The following is a 21291-nucleotide window of genomic DNA, read 5'->3' on the forward strand; positions in this document are numbered from 1 at the left end:
CGGTGGTGATATCTTAGTAACTTAATTGTGAAAATTTTCAGTTGAATTATGTTTTAAATTTGTGATTTCAGTAAGCAGAACCTACTATCTTGGTTAATTTCCCAATGCCCAGGAGCTCTGAAAGTTTCTGCAGACACCCACTGCAAAGTCCACACAAAGCATGGGACTTAACTCAGGACCTTTGGGTCAGGCACAGGTCACTTTCACATTCAGTTCTCAGAGAAGGTCAGGACGCGAGTTTACATAAATGACATAAAATTATTTACAACAGAGCGTGCAAAATCAAATCAATACTTCAACTCCCAACATGTTAAAGCTATCTCATTAATCAAGATATCTGCTTATTTTTGAGCACTGAAAAGCTGTTCCGGCATCGGATTAAAGGAGGTAAGGTTTAATGAAGCCTAATACAAGTTTGATCAATTATTATTGTCAGCAAACATATCACAACAATCGCCATCGTTATTTGACTTATTAGTGAAATGATTTTTCGGCATTGAATTAAAGCTGTCAAATGCCTGGAATTTTGTATTCTTTGGTGTGAGAGATGTTAGTGCAGGAGAACGAAGAAAATTTCGTTTCAGGTACTGCTGTCTCAATATATGGCCCCCAGGGCAGGTACAGCATCTATTAGATGTAGAGTAAAGCTCTACACTGTCGCCGCCAAACACATCCACGCAGGTACAGCACATGGTTACATATAGAATAAATGTCTACGTTGTTCCTTCAAAAACTCATTGAATAGGTAAAACACGGGTTAGGTACAGAGTAAAAATCCCTTTGCACTGTTCCTATACTCATAGCGCAGGTACAACACAGGGTTAAGATCCAAAATAAGGCTTCCTTTAGTGCCAGAACAATATACCTCAGCAACATCTCTTCAATGCGCCTCCCCGTCCCCATTACGCCAATGTGATTTCTTTTATTCATTTCCCAGCCCTCCTTGGGCCTCTCTGAATAGGAATATCATTTTAGTGCTAAATTAGGGAAGGTTTTGTACAGTGGCAACATGCCCACTAGGAAATGGGTTAACATTGGGTCAAACCAACTTCATGCCGTTACTTCACAGCCAACAGACATAGGAGGTGGACTGGGTTTGAACGGTCTCTGATAAAGCTGCTTTTCAATGGGGTGTTACAGCGCTGAAGGTCTAAGCACGATGGCACTGCAGCTGACTGCTCCCCTCAGCTATCTATACACTCCCGCCAATCAATATACAGAAAATATTGAGGCACATAAAGCGCAAATGATTCCTGCCAGCCTTGCTATTTTGTCTGAATTTAATTTTTCTGTTTCACATGAAAAAGAGAATGTTAATCATTCCGCCGCAAGCGCCTTCGAGATGTCACGTCAGATAATCAGATTGCAAACAAATAAAAATTGAGCTATTGAATTTTTCAAATCCTCAGAACGCCCTTTGACATCTGGCCGAATGTTGAAGTTCCTGGGCGGATGGAGTTAACAGAACTATAGGAACTACACATGTATTAACTGTAATTCCGGATGAGAGCCCCAACCTATCAACGGTGGAAAGGCTGTGTGAGAAAGGTGCGGAGAGGGTTAACAGATTTTTGTGTGTGTAGGGTCTTAGTGCTACATTCCGAGCTGTCGAGAGGGGGCGGCTGAGCGGCGCCTATGAGTCAGCCGACAGCATCTGCTCGTAGCCCAGCCTGAGACTCTCAATCCAACTGCACACAGGGATCAAGCTAGGGGCTTTGCAACGCCGTAATACATCAGAGAGCCTTTCACAGTCCCAGAAATACCAGGCGTCACTAGACTCTCCCTCAGAAAGAAAACCTGTATGAGGATTCTCTCTGCAGTAACTGGCAGCGCGCCTTGGCGTCCCAAAAAAAGTCTTCTTTAATAAATAAATAATTATATTTAGCTATGTGAAAAGAAGTGCACAGCGAGTGCTTGCTGTAATCAGGATCAGGTCTAATCTCAGTCTGAACATACATTTCAAATTAGCAATGTGACGAAATTATTCGCAGAATGAGTTCCAGTCTGAGCAACAAGTCACGAAGCGGCGCCTCAGAAAACAGCCGAGCCGCGTTCAAGTCTGTTAGCGAGCACCAGTTATAACAGCTACAGTGTTTGGGCTTGCTGGAGATTGGAAAAACGCCGAGGGAGCAGACAGAGCAAAGCGCTCCTATCAGCTGCCTATTCCATTCCGTGCTGTTTCCCACTCCTTATCCATTTAGTCCAGTGAAAGCGGCCTGTAAAGTTTCAACACATTTCTTAGCAAGTAAGTTCGAGACAAGGCTGCATCGCTGTATAAATATCTGTGTTTGTGTGAGGGGGGGGGGGGAGGGGTAACCCACTCAGATGCCCAGACAACGTGTCCCCAATCCTGCTGGACACATTCCAAATTAAAAACATCTTTTTGATTTGTTTGTTTTTTAAGTAGTCTGATTTTTTTTCACCTGTTTATGCCGGGATCTCCGCAGACCTGCCCCGAGCTTGCTTCTTCCAGGAAAAACGCTGCAATGATTCTATTCCCCAAATTTTAAATCAAAGTTTTTACAAACGAATAGACTTTGAAACAATATTGTTATTTTGTATAAAACAAACCTCTTTGTCCTGTTTATTGCAACTGATATTAGTTCCCTAGACAGCACTTATTTGATAGACGAACTATAAGCAGCTACACATGCGGCTTTATAGTGGACACATATCTTCCGTGACTGGAATCTAAGCACCGTTTGTAACTGTTCATTACCTGTGATCTCATTTAGAAAACTGGGTGAATACACAATCACATAAAGTTCGTTAAAGCTGCAGATGGAACAGTATAGATTCCCGACAGGGCGGCTTGTGAAGGCTGCAGGGACGGGACGTTTCAATGGCAGCTCCGAATGACTGAAATGATGAAGGGCTGCCTACGTTCAGATAGATCATGAAGACTGTTTTATTCTGCAGCAGAATCACTCTCTCGCACTCAAAGAAGCCAAGGCTCTGAATGCTGTCAGATTTCCAAACCTTTTTGTTTCAAAGATGAGATTTTATTGCTAAAAACATTGAACCATTATATTTACATTGATATGTTTTGTTTTAGAAAGAATATTCAAGTAAACATTTCCAAATGTCACGGTATCATCTACATTATATCAACAAACGTTAAAGTAATAAATAATTGGACACAAGATTTTACTCTTCTACACTCCTATATTGTATTGGAAAGCTGAGATTTCACTCTGTAATATCTTCACCTCAACTTTTTATAATAATTATTATTATTTTACAAAAAAACTAGGCACATGGCATTAAAGGCAGTTATTAGGATTCAGTGAATGGAAACCCAGGCTAGAGTTGTTCGGAGCTGCTGCTAGTTCTCAAAATCAGCGGTCAGGGCCCGCAGTGTGGATTGCGAATAGCCCTTTCCTCTGAGTGGAACATCATTATGGTCCGTTAGTTCTCCCCACCCCACCCTCACCCACCTCCCCCCCGCAAAAAAGTCCATGATTTTCTGCAACTCTCTTTGTGTTATATAGATACAAAGCTGGCGCTTCTTTAGAATGCGATATATAAAAATAGATTTCACTATAGGGCGCTGTTATACTATAGACCATCTGTATATAGGATTCACCCAGTCTGCATGAGAACATTTCTCCCTTTAACAAGAACACTTGCACTCGGAAATGACTGGATATTGGACAGGTATCCACGTGCAGTACTTGGGTTTTGACCATCCTTGGCAATACCACCTTAAGAAAGTCTTGCTAATGGATTTGACAGGTTTACACAGCATCCCTTCGGGGAATGAACAGGACCTCTCGTTGTAACAGTTGCCTTCTTTAACAAATCGAGGCCAGAAGCGGCCTCCCAGGTCCTTCCATGTGTACATCACCGGACAGTATGTGTAGGACCAAAGCCATTGCTGGAACTTCCTTCTGGCCTTTTTACCCAACTTCATTTTCCTCCCATAAGGGGTCTCGGACAAATCCAACCTCTTGATGTCGTTGGGCATGGCGCCCAACGGTTTGAACCTGGAGTTCGGGTCCCGGGACGGAGAGTCGTCCAGTTGGGGCAGAGTGATGGACATGAAGTTGGGATCGAAGTGGCTGCCGAGCTTCTTCCGCAAAGCCCGTTCGTCCAGATCGTTGTCCTTGGGATCGTTGTCTGGGTCCGGGTGTTCGATAATGTCCACCACGGGCAAACTGTCACTGGGGACGGGCCGGAGGTGCAGATAAGGCTGGCAGAGTCCGTGCTGCAGTAGCAGCATGCAGAAGCAGCTTAGCATATACTGTGGCAGCTCCATGTTTTAAACGGGCCAGTTCGGCGAGCCCAGAGGTTTATAAATAGGCAGCAAAGCGAGCAGACTGATACTTTTAATAGAACACACTGGGCTTTGAATGACGGGCACGTACAGGACGTGCTGAGGTTTAACTTTGCTGCCGGATTAAGCTGCTGTCTCTCGCAGCCTCTCCCTCACTCTCTCACTTTCACTCTCTCGCCTCCTTTTCTCTCCTCGCCTTTTTCCACCGATCCACCTCCGGAAAGTGAGAAGCACCAGAAAGCAGCCTTTTTCCAGCTTCTTTACCCCAAAATTCACGTCGGCTTGCTGCCTGTCGCCATGGCAACGCCAGGACTCACCGCCACAAACTGTCTAGACGGGATGACAGGAGCCGGGGTGAGAGGCGGCCCGGAGCCCGGGAGAGAGCGCGGCGGCTCCGGCCCAGGCCGGCCCGCTTCCTGGGCTCCACTCCGGACACAGGGGCTCGTCCGGCCCCAGCTCCACCGGCACCGAGGTTGTTAGCGCTGATCCCGGCGAGGATCCCGGATTGATCCCAGTGCTGATCCTGGATTGATCCCGGGTTAATCCCGGTGTTGATGCCGGGTTGATCCCGGTGCTGATCCTGGAATGATCCCGGTGTTGATGCCAGGTTGATCCTGGGATGATCCCGGTGCTGAGCCGGGGGCCGCCTTGTCTCTGCCTCTTGCCCCCTGTTGCTGCTGCACTGATGCCGAGCCTCCGGCTCCAGGTTAAATATCCGTGTCCCGGAGAGAGGCGAAATCCCGGGTCGGCGCCCCGATCCTGATTGACATCCTACCCCCGCCCTCCGCCTGCCCCTCCCGCCAAAGCCACCAGCTGCTTAACCCGCACCCTCCCGGCTCCCAAACACCGAAACCCATACCCTCCCACCACGAAAACCCAGACCCACACCGTCCCACCTCCCAAATACCCAAACCGGCACCCTCCCTCCTCCCATGTACCGAAACCCATATCCTCCCATCGCCAAAACACCAGACCCATACCCTCCCGGCTCTCGAACCCCAGATCCGGCACCCTCGCAGCTCCCAAACCCCAGACCCACACCCCCTGCCTCCCCAAACCAAAAATCCACACCCTCCCGCCACCCGAATCCCAAAACACTCACCCGTTCACGTCCCAAGCACCAACTCCACACTTTCCCAGCTCCTAAACCCACAAAATAGCATCCTTCTGGCTCATAACTTTATAACTTCCCAGTTTCCAAAAATCCAATCCTACATTCTTCTGGTTCCCAGATTCTCAAACTCACACCCTACTGGCACCCAGAGCCCCAAACCTACACCCTCTCAGTTCCCACATCACCAATTCTACACTTTTCCTACCTTCTGGACTTCTGAACACTCCCAATTCTATACCCTCCTGGCTACCAAACCCCAACCTACTGTATGCCTACTCACAAACACCAAAATTCACATCCTTCCGGCTCTTAAATGTACAAATCTGCAAACTCCCATCTACTTAACCCCCAAACCTGATCCTCCTGATTCCATAAATTCACACTTCCCCACATCATCTTTGCTCCCAAACCTCCAGAATTGCATCTTCACAGCTACCAGCTTCCAAACCCTACTTTCCCAGCTCCCAAAACCTGCACTTACTCCAGCTCCCAAAACCCCAAATCCCAAATATGCACGTTGTTGGCTTTCTGGGTGGCACACTGGTCCAGTGGTTAGTACTGCTGCCTCACAGTGGAACCTGGATTTGATTGCACCCTTGGGTAAATGTGTGGAGTTTGCACGTTCTTCCCGTGTCTGCGTGAGTTTCCTCACAGTGCTAGTTTCCTCCCACAGTCCAAAGATGTGCAGGTTAGGTGGATTGGCCATGCTAAATTGCCCATAGTGTCCAAGTCCTGTGCAGTCTAGGTGGATTAGCCATGGGAAATGCATGGTTACGGGGATGAGGGGCTGTCTGGGTGGGGTGCTCATCAGAGGGTCAGTGTGGATTTGACGGGCTGAATGGTCTGCTTCCACACTGTAGGGATTCTATGATCCCCTATGATTCCCTACAACTGCACCCTCCTGGCTTGCAGGACTCCAAGCCTACAGCCTCCTTGTCTACTGAACTTTGAACCTGCACCATACTGGCTTACAAAAGCCAAAACCTATATGTTCATAGCTCCCAAATCCTCAGATTGCCAAAGCCAAACTCTCTTAGCTTCCATATCCTAAAGCTCTAACTTAACACTCCTGACTCTCAAACTTACACACGCGTACCCTCCGAACTCCAGTCACCAGACAAGACATTCCTGGCTCCCAAATCCTCAAATTTTCACTTGCCCAGCTCCCAACCTCTAAATGCACTCACATCAAGCTTCCAAACCCTATACTGTCCCCATTCCTCCACCCCTGGTTCCAAAACACCAAAATCACCTGGCTGCCAGTCCATTGGATCACATCTCCATTCCCCTGGCTCTCAAACCTGCATTTCCTCAGTTCCCAGACAACCAGGCCAACATACACCTCCCTCATACTCTCAGACCAACAAACTCCCTCCTCCTGCTCTCGACCCACCACATTCATGACACCTAGAATGCCAGTGTTATAACCTCCCTGCTCCAAGACTGCCCACTTATGGCCACTTAACCCATATATTTCTGGTCCTTAGATCTTCACACCTGGTTTCTACTAGCTCCAGGCTCAGCTTTGTCTGGTCTCCTAGTCATGATACATATTCCAATGCACCAACCCCACATTCATCAATGAATGTCTTCTCTTTGCCACCATGAGAGTTGAACCAACACTGTTATTTCCAGCTGCAGGCACCTGGAGAGAGAGGAGTGTGGAGGGTGACAAGCAGGACTAATACGTATAGAGTTTTGTCATTTCTGTGAGGATTTCAGTGGAATGTGTTTACTGTTGCACGTGATGCATTGCACACCCTAAACAATATCTTATGCAGGAAGCATTGTCAACTGGTGCAACTTGAGATCCATGTAAAGGAGCTTTAACAGCAGTTGGCATCAGCAATGCATCTGTGAAGTCAAGACTTACGAGAATAACAATTTTCTGAAAGTGGTTAGCCCATAGTTTAACAGTGTGAGGCAGAGGAGGAATGGGTTTCTGTCAAATCATTAAAGAAGACAAGGCAGACAGTGCAAGAGTTACCTGAGTATATCTCACTCTTCATCCAATATTTTATAGTGCAACTAGAGCCAAGTCCATGGCACTGTACAAGCACCGTTCAGTTAGCTCAGCTGTACAAGCAGAAGGAGGAGACTGCAAAAGCAATAATGATAGAGTTTCCCATAGTTAGAGGACAGAAAAGCATTTCCAAGGCTGCAGACATGACTCCAGTATGTTGCCAGTGCCAAGGTCACTGAGCGGCTGTAGAGCACTCTGAGGATGGAGAGTGAGCAAGCAATGATCATGATCAGTCTCAATAATGTAAAGTAAAAAGAGGTATGACATCCTGCAGACAGATTTTAGGGATCTAGGAATGAAACTCACAAGCAGGATCTGAAAGCTAGAAAACTCCAGGTTACATCTACTGCCATGTGCTAGTGAGTATAGAAATGGAAGGATAAAGCCAATAAATGTATGGCTAGGGGATGATGCAAGAGGGAGGATTATTGGAACATTAGGACCATATCTTGGGGAGATGGAGCTTTTACAGACCATCCGAGTTACCTCTGAACAAGACTAGGGCCAACATCTTCATAGACTAGTTCAGTGTGGTGCGGACTGTTGAAATGAATTTGAAAGGGGGAATCAGAATCAGCAGGTAACATTTTAAAAAGAAAATAAGGTGCACAAAAAATTAAGAGAAGTTGTTAAGAAATGTTAGGGTGTTAAGTAAGGTATAAAAAAACAAAAAGGTGTTAAGTGGGGTAAGGGTAAGACAGAATACATTGTATTTGTTGTATATAATTTAGAGGTCTAAATTGTATGTATTGTGCTTGTGTATAAAGACATAAGTTTGGTGAGCTGAAGGTGCAAATAGTCACATGAGAATATGATATTGTACTGATAACAGAGAGCTGGATCAAAAAGGGGCGAGAATGGACCTTGAATATCCCTGGATACAAAGTTTTCAGTAAAGATATAAAAGGAAAGAAAGGAGGACGGTTGGCGATATTGATTAAAGAGAATGTCAGAGTTAGACAGTAAGGGTGTCTGAGGTGGCAGTAGGGTGGGGAGAGTCAATAACGGTCTATTTGGCTTGAAGTGAGTAATAATTGAGGTATCATAACACAATTGAGCATATTCGATATGCCACAAATTAGTGGGAAAGACAGAGGAGCAAATTTTGACGAGAAATTACAGAGGAGTGGAACCGATATAGCTATAATATAGGATTTTAATTACCTCAATATAGACTGAAATAGTAACAGTGTAAAGAGCAGAGAAGGGGAAATAATTTCTAATATTTGTAGTCAGAAAAATTTTCTTGATCCATATATCTCTTACCCAGTGAAAAATAAGGCATTACCAGATAATACATTAGTCATGGAAAATTGAGGAACAGAGATCATTGTATCATAATGTCTAGATGAGCTACAGAAAAGGGCAAGAAACAATCTGGAGTAAATATAATTAATTTGGGGTTAACCAATTTCAAAGGGGTAGAAATGGATCTGTTCCAAGAAAATTGTTTTCAAAGATTGGCAAGCTAAATGGAACAACAGGATCTGTTTAAAAAGGAGATGATTTGGATACAGTCAAGGTACATTCCCTTGCAAGACACCCAAAGTGTGATCTTTCCATAAGGGAAGAAAATAAGATGAAGCAGAAACAGAGGCGATTATGATAGAAAATACATCTAAAATTCCAGCAAAATATAGGAAGTTAAAAAGGGAAGTGGAAAAGGAGAAATGAGAGACAAAAAAGATTATGAGAAGAGACTAGCAGCTAACATTAAAGGAAATCCAAATGTATTCTATAGGAGTTGGTATTAGGACAAGGATTAGGGCTTCTTTTTTCTTGATATATATTACTGATCTAAACTTGGATGGACAGGGCAAAATTTAAAATTCTGCAGATGACACAATTCTTGAAAGCATTGTGAACTTTGATTGCAGTAAATTGCAATAGGTTATAGATAGGAATAGAATTGACAGGATAAGAGATTAAATATAAAGCAGAAAAATGTGAAGTATAAGGAAAAGCAAAATAAGCCAAAGTGTGCAATTCTAAAGTGATTCTTGGATTTGATCTCATACTGTTAGTGATTTCTGAATTTTGTTGATGAGCATCAATTATTGCTGAATATGGCCTTTCAGTGTTAGTGATCACTGGATGTAATCTCTTAGTGTATAGACCTGAATTTGGTCTCAGATAATGAATTCATTTTCCTATCTCAGTGCACTCACTTACCAGCTGTTCATCTTTCTCTCAGCTCTTTCCTTTCTTTCAACGTTTCTACTTTGCTCCTTTACAAGGGCAGAGCAGGATTTCTGTCCCTTGACTTTTTCTCAATTTCATTTTCCTGACCAACTTGTTTAACAGCAGAACAAAGCTCTGGGACAAAGAGAGTGATGGCATTTCAGGACAGAAGACAAACTGGGCCACTCTATTCCGCAGCAGCCAGGAACTTTACTCATCAGCCAGTCAGCCTCTAAGGGAGGTGGGCGGCAGATCATTTGTTTAATACTGCTGGTGCAGATAGAGCTTTACTCTATATCTAATCAGTGTTGTACTAGCCCTGGGAGTGTTTGATGGTATGACCTAGAGGAATGTTACTCTATGGAGTTGAGTCCACAATCAGATTAGCCATGATCTTATTGGATGGTGGAACAAGGTGACCTGTGCTCATAATTTGCACAGTTAAATATTCTTTATATCTAACCAGTGTTGTCTCTGCTGTGCTGTATAGAACATTGTGGAGGAGGGTTTCTCTATACATATCAGTACTGTTCCTGCCCTAGGAATGTTTAATGGGATTATTTAATGTGCTGTACTTAGAGTCATAGAGTCATACAGCACAGAAACAGACCCTTCGGTCCAACCAGTCCATGCTGAACATAATCTCAAACTAAACTAGTCCCACCTACCTGCTCCTGGCCCATATTCCTCCAAACCTTTCCTATTCATGTATCTATCCAAATGTACTTTAAACATTGTAATTGTACCCCCACTCATCGCTTCCTCAGGAAGTTCATTTCAAATGTGAACAACCCTCTGTAAATAGATTTGCCTCTCATGCCTTTTTAAAATCTCTCTCCTCTCACCTTAAAAATGTGGCCCTTAATCTTGAAATCCCTCATCCTAGTGAAAAGACATCTACTATTAACTCTATCGATACCTCATTGTTTTATAAACTTCTATCAGGTCGCCTCTCACCCTCTGACACTCAAGTGAAAAAAAATCTCAGTCTACCCGCCTTTCTTTATAAATCGTCTTCCATACCCACTGGTAAATCTCTTCTGAACTCTCTCCAAATTGATAATATCCTTCCTCTTTAACTGGGTGACAGAACAGGACACAGTATTCCAGAAGAGGCCTCACCACTGTCCTGTAGAACCTCAACATGACTTCCCAACTCCTATACTCTAAGGACTAAGCAATGAAGCCAAGCGTGCCAAATGCCTTTTTAACCACCCTGCCTATATGTAATGCAAACTTCAAAAATTATGTACCTCCACCCCTAGGTCCCTCTGTTTTACAAATCTACCCAAGGACCTACCATTAATTTTATAAGCCCTACCCTTTTTTGTTGTACCAAAATGCAATACCTCACATTTATGCAGTTTGAACTCCATCTGCCAATTTTCAGTCCATTGATCCATTTGATCAAGATCTCTTCGTAATCTTAGAAAACCTTCTTCACTGTCTACAATGTTTCCAATCTTGGCATTCGCAAACTTACAAACCATGCCTGCTATATTCTCATCCAAATCATTTATATAAACAGCAAACAAAGAGGACCCAGAACTGATCTCTGTGGAACACTGCTGGTCACAGGACTCCAGTCCAAAAGGCAGCCCTCTACTATTACTCTCTGTCTCCAGCCATTAAGCCAATTATATATCCAATTGGCAAGCTCACCCTGAATCCCTTATCCTGGGAATGTTTGTCGTGATAGTTTAGTTTTAATTTTCTTAACTAACCTTGCCTTACCTCAGACAAATGTTGCTATATTTGACATAATGCATCATTCTCTCATCTTGTTTATCATAAATAAGCATTGTTCTGGAATCAATGGGTGTGAATTTCCTGAGAGGGAATAGATGCATACTGGGATTTTAAGTATTGATCTGGAGACACCATCACATTCCATGGCTTTACTCAAACAAGGGATTAAGGCAACTGAATTATACTTTTAAAATGGAAAATAGCCCAAAACATTTAGTGAAAGCGGAGCGACATGAATGGTGCCTTTAAGCTGTGGGAAATATTGGTCAGGTATATAAGTACAATTTAATAGTGGGAACAAAATTACTGGGAATAGAATTAATGCATTTTTAGAAATTTGGAACTTTTGAACTTCCAATGAAGAGTTACTGGATTTGAAACATTTGAAACTCCATTTTTCTTTGCACAGGTGCTCCCATACTTCCAACATTTTTTACATTTATTCCTGAAAATATTAGCATTGTTTTAACATTTTCTGTATGGCCCCCTTTCAACACAGTCACTAAACCAGAGAAACTTGTGAAGGTAGGTCATTCAGCCCTCAGGTCTGTTCCACCATTCAATGTGAATTCAGGACATCTGGATCCTAACTCGATCTAGTCACATGAGTTCCATAACCTTTACTACTATTACCCAACAAAATTGATTAATCACAGTTTTGAAATTTTCAGTTGATATGACCTGGTGCTCAAATTGTGTTCTAGGTTTCTACTACTCCTTGTTTAAAGAAATCTTTCTGAAATCACCTCTAAAATGCTTGACTTTAAAATTAAGGTTATGCTTCCTTGTTCTGGACACCTCCTCCAGAGGATTTTTTAAAATCTGTTTACTCCAAAATCCTATAATAATCTAAAATGCTTCAGTTATATCACTAGTTGATTCTCAAAACTCGAGGGAATGGTTGGTCATTTTCATCAGTTAACTTTTTTTGATATAATTGAAGAATCTACACCCCCTCAAAGGAAAATATATTCTTCTCAATGTACAGTTTCTCCAAATTGGGTCTACAAAAGTCCTATATATCTGTAACATTACTTCCATCTCTTGGTACTCCAAAGTCTTTGGGATAAAGGACAGTTGTCTATTAGATTTTTTATGTTTTGTTAATTGTCTATTCCACCTTTTGGTAATTTCTGTCCATGGACTCCTACATCTCTGTTCACATCGTAGTTTCTAACAACTGTTAACTTTTTTTTTCTTTATTCTTTCATTGAACACTAACATTATTAATAAAAACAGCATTTGTTGTCTATTCCTAATTGCCCTTGCTGGCGAGATGATTGTGGGGAACAGTTATAAGCCAACCATATTGTTGCTGATCTGAATTCACGTATAGATCAGACCACTTAAGACTTTCTTTTTCTGAAAGAACATTAGTGAACCAGATGGGATTTTATCACAATTAATGACAGATTTATGGTGATCATTACTAAGGCTATCTTTCAATTCTGATAGCGATATTTGAAGTTATGTAGCCTGAAAATTACTCTCGGCTTCTGAAGTACTAGACCAGTGACATATTTTGACCTATCTTTCTTACCCACTTTTCCACATTCAAATGTAAATACCACAGTTTTGCTCACTTCCTTAATTCATTAATTTCATTTTCTGTACATATTTTCTTTACTTCTTTTGCTACCTAACTTGGTGCTGTCAGCAAGTCCATATTGTCCACCTGTCATTGGCGTGATTAACCACTCCCTTGGCTCTTTATGTCCTAGCTGTGTCCAATTATTTTTCAAAATCAATAGGTTGTCTCAAATTCCAAGGATCCTCATAGAATCATAGAATGGCTACAGCTTAGAGGAGGCCATTTTACCCATCATGCTAGAGTAAATTCAACTAGTCTGCCCATTTCTTGTAGCCCTGACATTTTTTTTCCTTTGGGCACATCTCAAATTCCCTTTTGAAAACTACAACTAAGTCTACCTCCACCAACCTTAGGCAAAGCATCCCAGATCTTAACCATTCAGTGTTAAAAGAAAAATTGCTTCATGTTACTTCAACTTCTTTTGTCAATCAATGTAAATCCATATCCTCTGATATTTTAATTTCTCCCAAAAGGAACAATTTCTCTACATGTACTCAATGTCATCATTTTCAACAATCACTATCAAATTTCTCTCAACATTTTCATATTTAAGAAGAGCAAGCCCAAATTCTCCAACTATCCATATAATTGAAGTCCCTCATCCTTAGAACCATTATCATAAATCTTTTCTGCAATCTCTCAATAGCTTTCATATTCTTCCTAAATTGTGATGTACAGAGCAGCTGAGGCTGAACCAGTCTTTATAAAGATTCACAATGACATCCTTAGTTTTGTACATTATATCACTAAATTATATTGTCCAGAATCCTATAGTCTTGCTGTCCCAATTTCTCCTGTCACCTTTATGCACTCTCAGGTGCCCTTGTTTTGGCACTCATTTAACAATTATGCTCTTTATTTTGTCTCTGCTCATTCTTCTGAACAAAATTGCATCATTTCATATTTGTCTGCATTAAATGTTATATGTCTATGTCCTCTTGATACATGATATTATTCTCCTCACAGTTCTGATTCCTACATCATTTTTTGAAATAATACCAATAAACTCAAGTGCAGATTATTAATATTTATTAAGAAATTATTGGGCTGTGGATCTAATACTGACTTAAAGGGATCCCAACTATATACCATGCTCTACTCCGAAAAACAACCTCCAGTCAGCCAACTTCATATCTAAGTACCACTGTTCCTTTTATTGTCTGGGATACAACATTGCTAACAAGCAAAATATGTGGTACTTTATAAAATATTTTTGGGAGTCTATTTACAGTATCGTACCTTATCAAGTTAGTTAAAACATGGCCTGCCTTTAACAAATCTGTGCTCATTTTCCTTAATTATTCCACATTTGCCCAGATGATTGTTAATCTTGCTTCAGATTATAGTTGCTAATATCTTTCCCACTACCAAAGTTAAATTGCTTGATCTGTAGTTGTTGACTTTATTCTTATATCCTTTTCTGAACAAGGGTGTTAACATTTGCAATTCTTCAGTCATCTGCCATCACCTCTGAATCTAAAGAGGATTGGAAAATGACGGCGAATGCATTTGCAGTTTCCACCCTTATTTCCCTCAGTGTTGTTAAGTGCATCCCATCTGATCTATCAACTTTAAATACATCCGACTATTCTAATATTGCATTTTCAATTATTTTTAGCCCTTTCTTTCTTTGAATTCATTCATGGAAAATGGATGTCGCTGTCTGAACAGCATTTGTGTGTGAACCCTAGTTGTCTCTGAGAAGGGGTGGTTGGTAACCTTCTTGAACCACTGTAGTCCATTTGGAATAGGTAGATCCATTATTCATTAGGGAGGGAGTTCCAGGATTTTGATGTTCCTTTTGACATTAAAGGAATGGAAATGTATTTCCATATCAGGATGGTGAGTGACTTGGATTGGAACTTGCAGGTGGTGGTATTTCGATGCAATTATCCTGCTGGTTTGTAGTGGTCATACGTTTGAAAGGTGTCTTTCTAAGAAGCCATCTCCTCATCTTTCATTACAACTTTATTACACTGTCTTTATATGCAGACTGGTCAAGAAAAGCAATAATTTATTTAGTTCAAATATCACTTCAAAGAATGGATGCAAAACCAATCAAACTGCTCATAAATCTTGCCTTTAATCTGAAGGATATTAGAATGAAAATGGGAATTTTATGTTCCAGTTTTTAAAAAAATGTTCCAGTTAAAGCCCAGATGGAATAATTGTGTTCCATTTTGGGCACACACCTCCAGAAGGATGTACTGGCCTTGAAATGGGTACAATGCATATTCAGCAGATGAAAAATAGAACTTAAAAGTCAGGTTGAATAAAACTGGCTTAAGCTGCTTTGAATTTAACAGGTTGATACATTATCTATGACTCTATAATTGAGGTATTTGGAGTGATGAAAGAATTTAATTAGTGAGATACTGTCTTCTTCTGGGAAATCCAGATCAAGAGATTAAGAAATCAGGAATCACTTTCTCACGTATATAGAACATAGAACAGTGCAGCACAAAAGCAGGTCCTCGGTCTACCATGTCTGTGCACCTGTAATGATGCCATTCTAAACTATTCCCATCTGCCTGCACATGGTCCATATCCATCTATTCCCTGCCTATTCCCTATCTATCTAAGTGTCTCTTAAACATTACTATTGTGTCTGCTTCTACCACCTCCCCTAGCAAAGCACTCCAGGCCCTTACCAGCCTCAGTGTAAAACCCTTGCATTATGAATCTCCTTCAAGCTTTCTCCCTAACCTTATGTCCCTAGGGTTTGACACTTCCTCCCAAGGAAAAAGATTCAAACTATCAATCCTATTCATGCCTCTCATATTTTTATATACTTTTTTCATCGCCCTTAGCCTCCAACACTGGCTTGCTAACTTTTATGCTGAATGTCCCAACCAATGAAGGCAAAGACATCACTATCTCCAAGCATGCCAAATGCCTTCTTTACTACCATACCAACTTGTGTTGTCACTTTCAGGGAGATATGGGCTTGTAATTAAAGATCCCTCTGTATATTAATGCTGCATTTATTGCATACTTGCCCCTTGCATTTGACTTCATAAAATGAATCAGCTCACACTCATCTGAATTAAACCCCTTCTGCCATTTCTCCGCCTAACTTTCTAATTAACCTATATCCTGCTGTATCATTTGATAACTTTGCTCGCTTTTCACAACTTCACCAATTTTTGTGTCATGTGCAAACTTACTAATCAGACCACCAACATTTTCAACCAAATCCTTTATAAATATTACAAATAACAGAGGTCACAGCACTGATCCTTGCAGAACACCTCCGCTGGTCACAGACCTCCGCTGAGAAAAACATCCCTCCACAACTACTCTATGTCTTCTAGCCAATTTTGTATCCAGCTTACCAACTCACCATGGCTCCAACGTGACTTAATCTTCTGGACAAGCCTACCATGCAGGACCTTGTCAAATGCTCTGATAAAGTTCATTTGGCAACATCCATTGCCCTCATCAATCATCTTTGTCACTTCGTCAAAAACTCAATCAAATTTGTGAGACAAGATTTTCCCTGCATAAAGTCACACTGATTATCCCTAATAAGTATTATTTTCCAAATGTGAGTAAGTCTTATCACTAAGAATGTTCTCCAATAATTTCCCAACCACTGGTGTAAGGTCTATAATGTCCTGAGTTATCCTTGTTGCCCTTCTTTAACAAAGGGTCAACTTTGTCTATTCTCCAGTCTTTTGGGACCTTGCCTGTGCCTAAAGAGGATACAAAGATTTCCATCAAAACACCAGCAATCTCCTACTTGACTCCCTCAGTATCGTGCGATAGATTAAATCAGGCCTTGGAGACTTATCTACCTTTCAAGACACTCAACACCCGTTCCTTCTTAATATCAATATGCCCCAAACCAACATACCCCTCCCTAATCTTACCATCATCCATTTCCTCTCCTTGGTGAATACCAGTGTGGAATTTTCATTTAGGAACTCACCCACTTCCTCTGGTTCCACGTATAATTGTCTTCCTTTGTCCTTGAGTAGACTTAGTTTCCCTAGCTACCCTCTTGCTCCTAATGTATGTGGACAGCACCTCCGGAGTCTTCTTAATCCTCCAAGTCAAGGACATTTCATTGCCCCTTTTAACCCTCCTAATTCCTTGTTTAATTTCTTTCCTGTTCCTTTATATTTTTCAAAGCCCTGAGGTCATCATAGAGTCCCTACAGTGTGGAAGCAGGCCATATGGCCCATCAAGTCCACACCAACCCTCTGAAGACGACCCCCCAGACACACCCTATCCCTGTAATTTCTGTAGCTAATCCACATAACCTATACATCCCTGGACACTATGGGCAATTTAGCATGGCCAATCCACCTAACCGGTACATCTTTGGACTGTGGAATGAAACTTACACAGACATGGACAGAATGGTCTCTCCGTGGGTGGAATAGATCCAGGTCCCTGGAGCTGTGAGGCAGCAGTGCTGACCACTGAGCTACCATGCCAGCTTGTTTGGTTTCTGTTTCCTAAACCTTACAAATGCTTCCTTTTTCTTTTTGACTAAACTTTCAACACGGTTCCTGAAGCTTGCCATCCTTATCTTTCATCCTGACAGGAAAATGCTGGTCCTGAACTCTGATCAACTCCCACATGTCGGATGTGGATTTACCCACAAAACAGTTGCCCCAATCTAACTTCTTCAGTTTCTGCCTAATACAGTTGTAATTAGCCTGCCCCCAGTGTAGCACTTTCACTTAAGGACCAATATTATTCTTATTGATAACTATCTTAAAACTATCCCATGGGGCCATTGATCATCTGGCCAGGCTCATCCCCAGTACAAGGTCTAGTATGGCCCCTTACCTAGTTGGACTGTCCACCAATTGTTTCAAGAAATCCTTCAGGTTGCACCTAACAAAGTCTGTCCGATCTAAACCTTGGCAGTAAAGGAGTCCCAGCCAATACTGGGGAAGTTAAAATCACCACAACAACAACCCTGTTGTTTTGTTTAAAGGATGATAAAAACCTGGAATTGTCAATTTTAAATGGTTGATGGTTATGGAATCAACTTTTTTTTATTGAGTCTCTCGAATTATATTGATCAAAGACAATAAATGGATTTAAGGTAAATTAAAGATGGACAATAATTTGAGTGACAAGCAAAACAGGCTTACAATGTTGAAATATCAAAATGTGGGTGCTGCTGGTTTGCTCACAGTTTATTGACAATCCCTCATTATATTTCAGAAAGTACTGGTGAATCAACTTCTTGAATACTGTGGAGTGGTTTGCTAGATTACTTCAGAGGAAAGTTAAGAGCCAACCATGTTGCTGTTCATCTGGATTTGGATGTAGGCCACATTAGGTAATGGTGGCAGATCTCCTACTTGAGAGGACTTTCATGGATGATGAATTTTCACAACAATTCAGTATTTCACAGTCACCATTACAAATATTAATTTTTAAATTTTATTTGCCATGCTGGGTTTTAAGTGTGTATCTCCAGATCATTAGTCTAGACATCCGGATTACTAGACTAGTAATAGGACCTCTACAGTACCAAATGTCGACTTGGTTAATGCATTATAAGATAATTACAATTAGCACACGTTCCCGTGACATTTTGAAACTAAAAGATACAGATTTAAGATCATTGGCAGAAGAACCAGAGATGACCTGAGTAAAAAAAGTTACTCAGTAAATTATTATGATCTGGAACTTACTGTCTGAGAGGGCAGGGGAAGCAAATTCAATAATAACTTTGAAAAGGGAACTGGCTGAGTAACTAAGATAGTGAAAACTTGCAGAACTAAAGGCTAAGAGGAAAGAACTGGGATTAGTTGTTACATCTGCCTAAGAGCTGTTTCTGTTTGCTGAGGCTCTCCACTGTGTACTATTTTCTCTTTGTTCCTGCAATGTGGATATTCCAAGTAAATATGGCATTAATTTCCCCATCCTTAATTGCCCTTGAGAACACAATGATGAACTGCTATTTAAACCGCAGCAGTCCACATGGTGTAGGTACACCACAATACTGTTAGGGAGGGAGTTCCAGGTTTTTGACCCAGATGAAATAATGGCAATTTATTCATAGGTTACATGGTGTGTGACTTGAAGTGGAATTTGAAGATGGAGTTCCCATAAACCTGCCGCTCTTGTTCTCCCATGAGGTTGAGGTCATGGCTTTGGAAAGTGCTGTTGGTAGGAGCATGTAAGTATTGTATGAACTTGGGATTGGGGAAGGGGGAATGTAGAAGAAAAGGTTAATTTTTAAATATGTAAATTGTAAACTATGTCAGTAGTGATGTGAGAGATCACATGATGATGGAGATAGTGAAGAGATATAAAACAGTGACAATTTGTAAGTCTAAGTGTACATTTTCTTAGAATGTTGCATACACAGTTATATTAATATAGTGCAACTCCTCCCTAGAACATCTTGACACCAAGAACAGCTACGTAAGAATCCTACTCATTGACTACAGTTCAGCCTTCAACACTATTATCTCCTGGAGACTGATTACTAAACTCAGTGATCTCAGACTAAGCCACACTCTCTGAAACTGGATTCTCAGTTTCCTCACCACAAGCCACAATTAGTGAAGATTGGGGACAGTATTTCATCCTCACTAACATTCAACACTGGAGTCCCTAGAGGTGCATACTTAGCCCCCTACTGTATTCACTGTATACCCATGACTAATTCTGTTTACAAGTTCGCTGATGACACCACCATAGTCAGTTGAATCTCAGATGGCAACGAAACAGACAGCAGACCTGGAAAAATGGTGCACTTGAGAACAACCTAACTCTCAATGCCGGCAAAACCAAGGGACTCATCATTGACTTACGAAGACATGTTACTCATGCCCTCCTACACATTAACAGCACAGAGGTGAAAAAAGTGGAGAGTGTAAAGTTCCTGGGAGTGGTCATCAGCAACAAACTTTCTTGGACTCTTCATGAGGATGCACTGGTTACAAAGGCCCAACAACGTCTCTTATTCCTCAGGCAGCTGAGGAAATTTGGCATGACGGCGAATACCCTTGCCAACTTTTATAGGTACGCCATCAAGAGCATTCTGTCTGGATGTATCACAACCTGGTATGGGAACTGTACCATTCAAGATCGGAGACGGTTACAGAGAGTGGTGAACTCGGCCTGGACAATCACAAAGGCCAACCTCCCATCTGCAGAATCCATCTACCAGGCCCGCTGTCAAGAAAGGCCGCCAGCATTCTCCATGATCCATCCCAACTGGCAATGCTTTTCTACAAACCTCTACCATCAGGGAGAAGGTACAGAAGCCTGAACACATGCATCAGCCAGTTTTGACACAGTCTCTACCCTACTGTTGTTAGAATACTGAATGGACTCACAAAGTGTTAGCATTTGCCTGTACCTGTGTTTTGGTTTTTGCTGCTGTTTACCTATTATTTACTTATCCATGCTATTTACCTATGTGATCTGCCTGTATTGCTCGCAAGACAAAGCTTTTCACTCTGCCTTGGTAAACATGACAATAAATTCAACTCAATTCAATTCAATTCAATCCTCCAACTCAACCCTTCATACCAGACTGTTATAGGAACCTAGGCAATTTGTTGCAGTGCATCTTATAATTTAAAATACAGAAAACATTTACAGAAAGAGGGTATTCAATCCATCATGCCTGTACCAGCTAGAAAACAGAAGGCCAGCCTAAGTCCACTTACTCTGTAGCTCCACAGGTTGTGGCATTTCAAATAAATATCCAAGTAGTTAATGGATGAATTCTTGATCTTTCCAATATCTGAATAAAATGAAATCTCCTCAATGCCCCTCTAATTCTTCTACAAATTAGGTTAAATCTACTGCCAGTTAACCTAAACGCTAAGAGAAATATGGCCTTTCTAAATGTCCTGTCCTTTCTAATTAGATCCCTCTTACACACCTCAATCACAAATTTGGCAGCATGGGTCAGGACAGCAGAAGCTTTATCTGAACCATTGGTTATGGGAATGTTTAACAAGCTTCTTCGATGATTTAGCATGCATGTAGTCTTGTGTTTTGGCTTCACCAAGCTGGCTCTTCGATTAGTTATTCCTGCTATTGCTCCTGATATGCCTTCATTGAACAAAAGTTGTTTCCCTGGCTTGGTGTTAATAGTTCGATGTGGTATGTACTGGGCCACTGAGGTAGTAAATTGTGCTGGAGTACAATTTTGATGTGCTGATTATCTAAAATGCCGCTTGGATGTTCAGTTTGAATTGGCAGAACTATTCTTAATACTGCCCATTGAGTAGAGTAGTACTGCCACACAACCTAATGGAGGGTAACCTCAATGTGCGTTAAGGATTTTGTCTTCACAAGGACTGCATAGTATCTATCAATTGATGAGGTCAGATTAAGTCCCTTTTCCCTCTTGTTGATTATCTCAC

At 41.5% G+C, this 21291-nt stretch overlaps 1 protein-coding gene and 1 long non-coding RNA gene across 2 annotated transcripts; one reads left to right on the forward strand and one right to left on the reverse strand.

Annotated features, from left to right (window-relative positions):
• The first annotated feature begins 1803 nt into the window (after window positions 1-1803).
• Window positions 1804-20352, forward strand: LOC140464493 (uncharacterized). The gene is made up of 3 exons (XR_011954935.1): window positions 1804-2245; window positions 18966-19082; window positions 19305-20352. It is a non-coding gene; the product is annotated as an uncharacterized lncRNA (long non-coding RNA).
• Window positions 3447-5023, reverse strand: nog2 (noggin 2). The gene has a single exon (XM_072559617.1). It carries the CDS (start codon window positions 4256-4258, stop codon window positions 3614-3616), a length of 645 nt encoding a protein of 214 aa, XP_072415718.1. The 5' UTR covers window positions 4259-5023; the 3' UTR covers window positions 3447-3613.
• Window positions 20353-21291: the final 939 nt, after the last annotated feature.

Source organism: Chiloscyllium punctatum, chromosome 40, assembly GCF_047496795.1.
Source record: "Chiloscyllium punctatum isolate Juve2018m chromosome 40, sChiPun1.3, whole genome shotgun sequence".
Classification (NCBI taxonomy): domain Eukaryota; kingdom Metazoa; phylum Chordata; class Chondrichthyes; order Orectolobiformes; family Hemiscylliidae; genus Chiloscyllium; species Chiloscyllium punctatum.

What these genes read in the sequence shown, in the direction of transcription:
- nog2 (XM_072559617.1), bottom strand. Translation starts at nt 4,258, where the DNA reads ATGGAGCTGCCACAGTATATGCTAAGCTGCTTCTGCATGCTGCTACTG.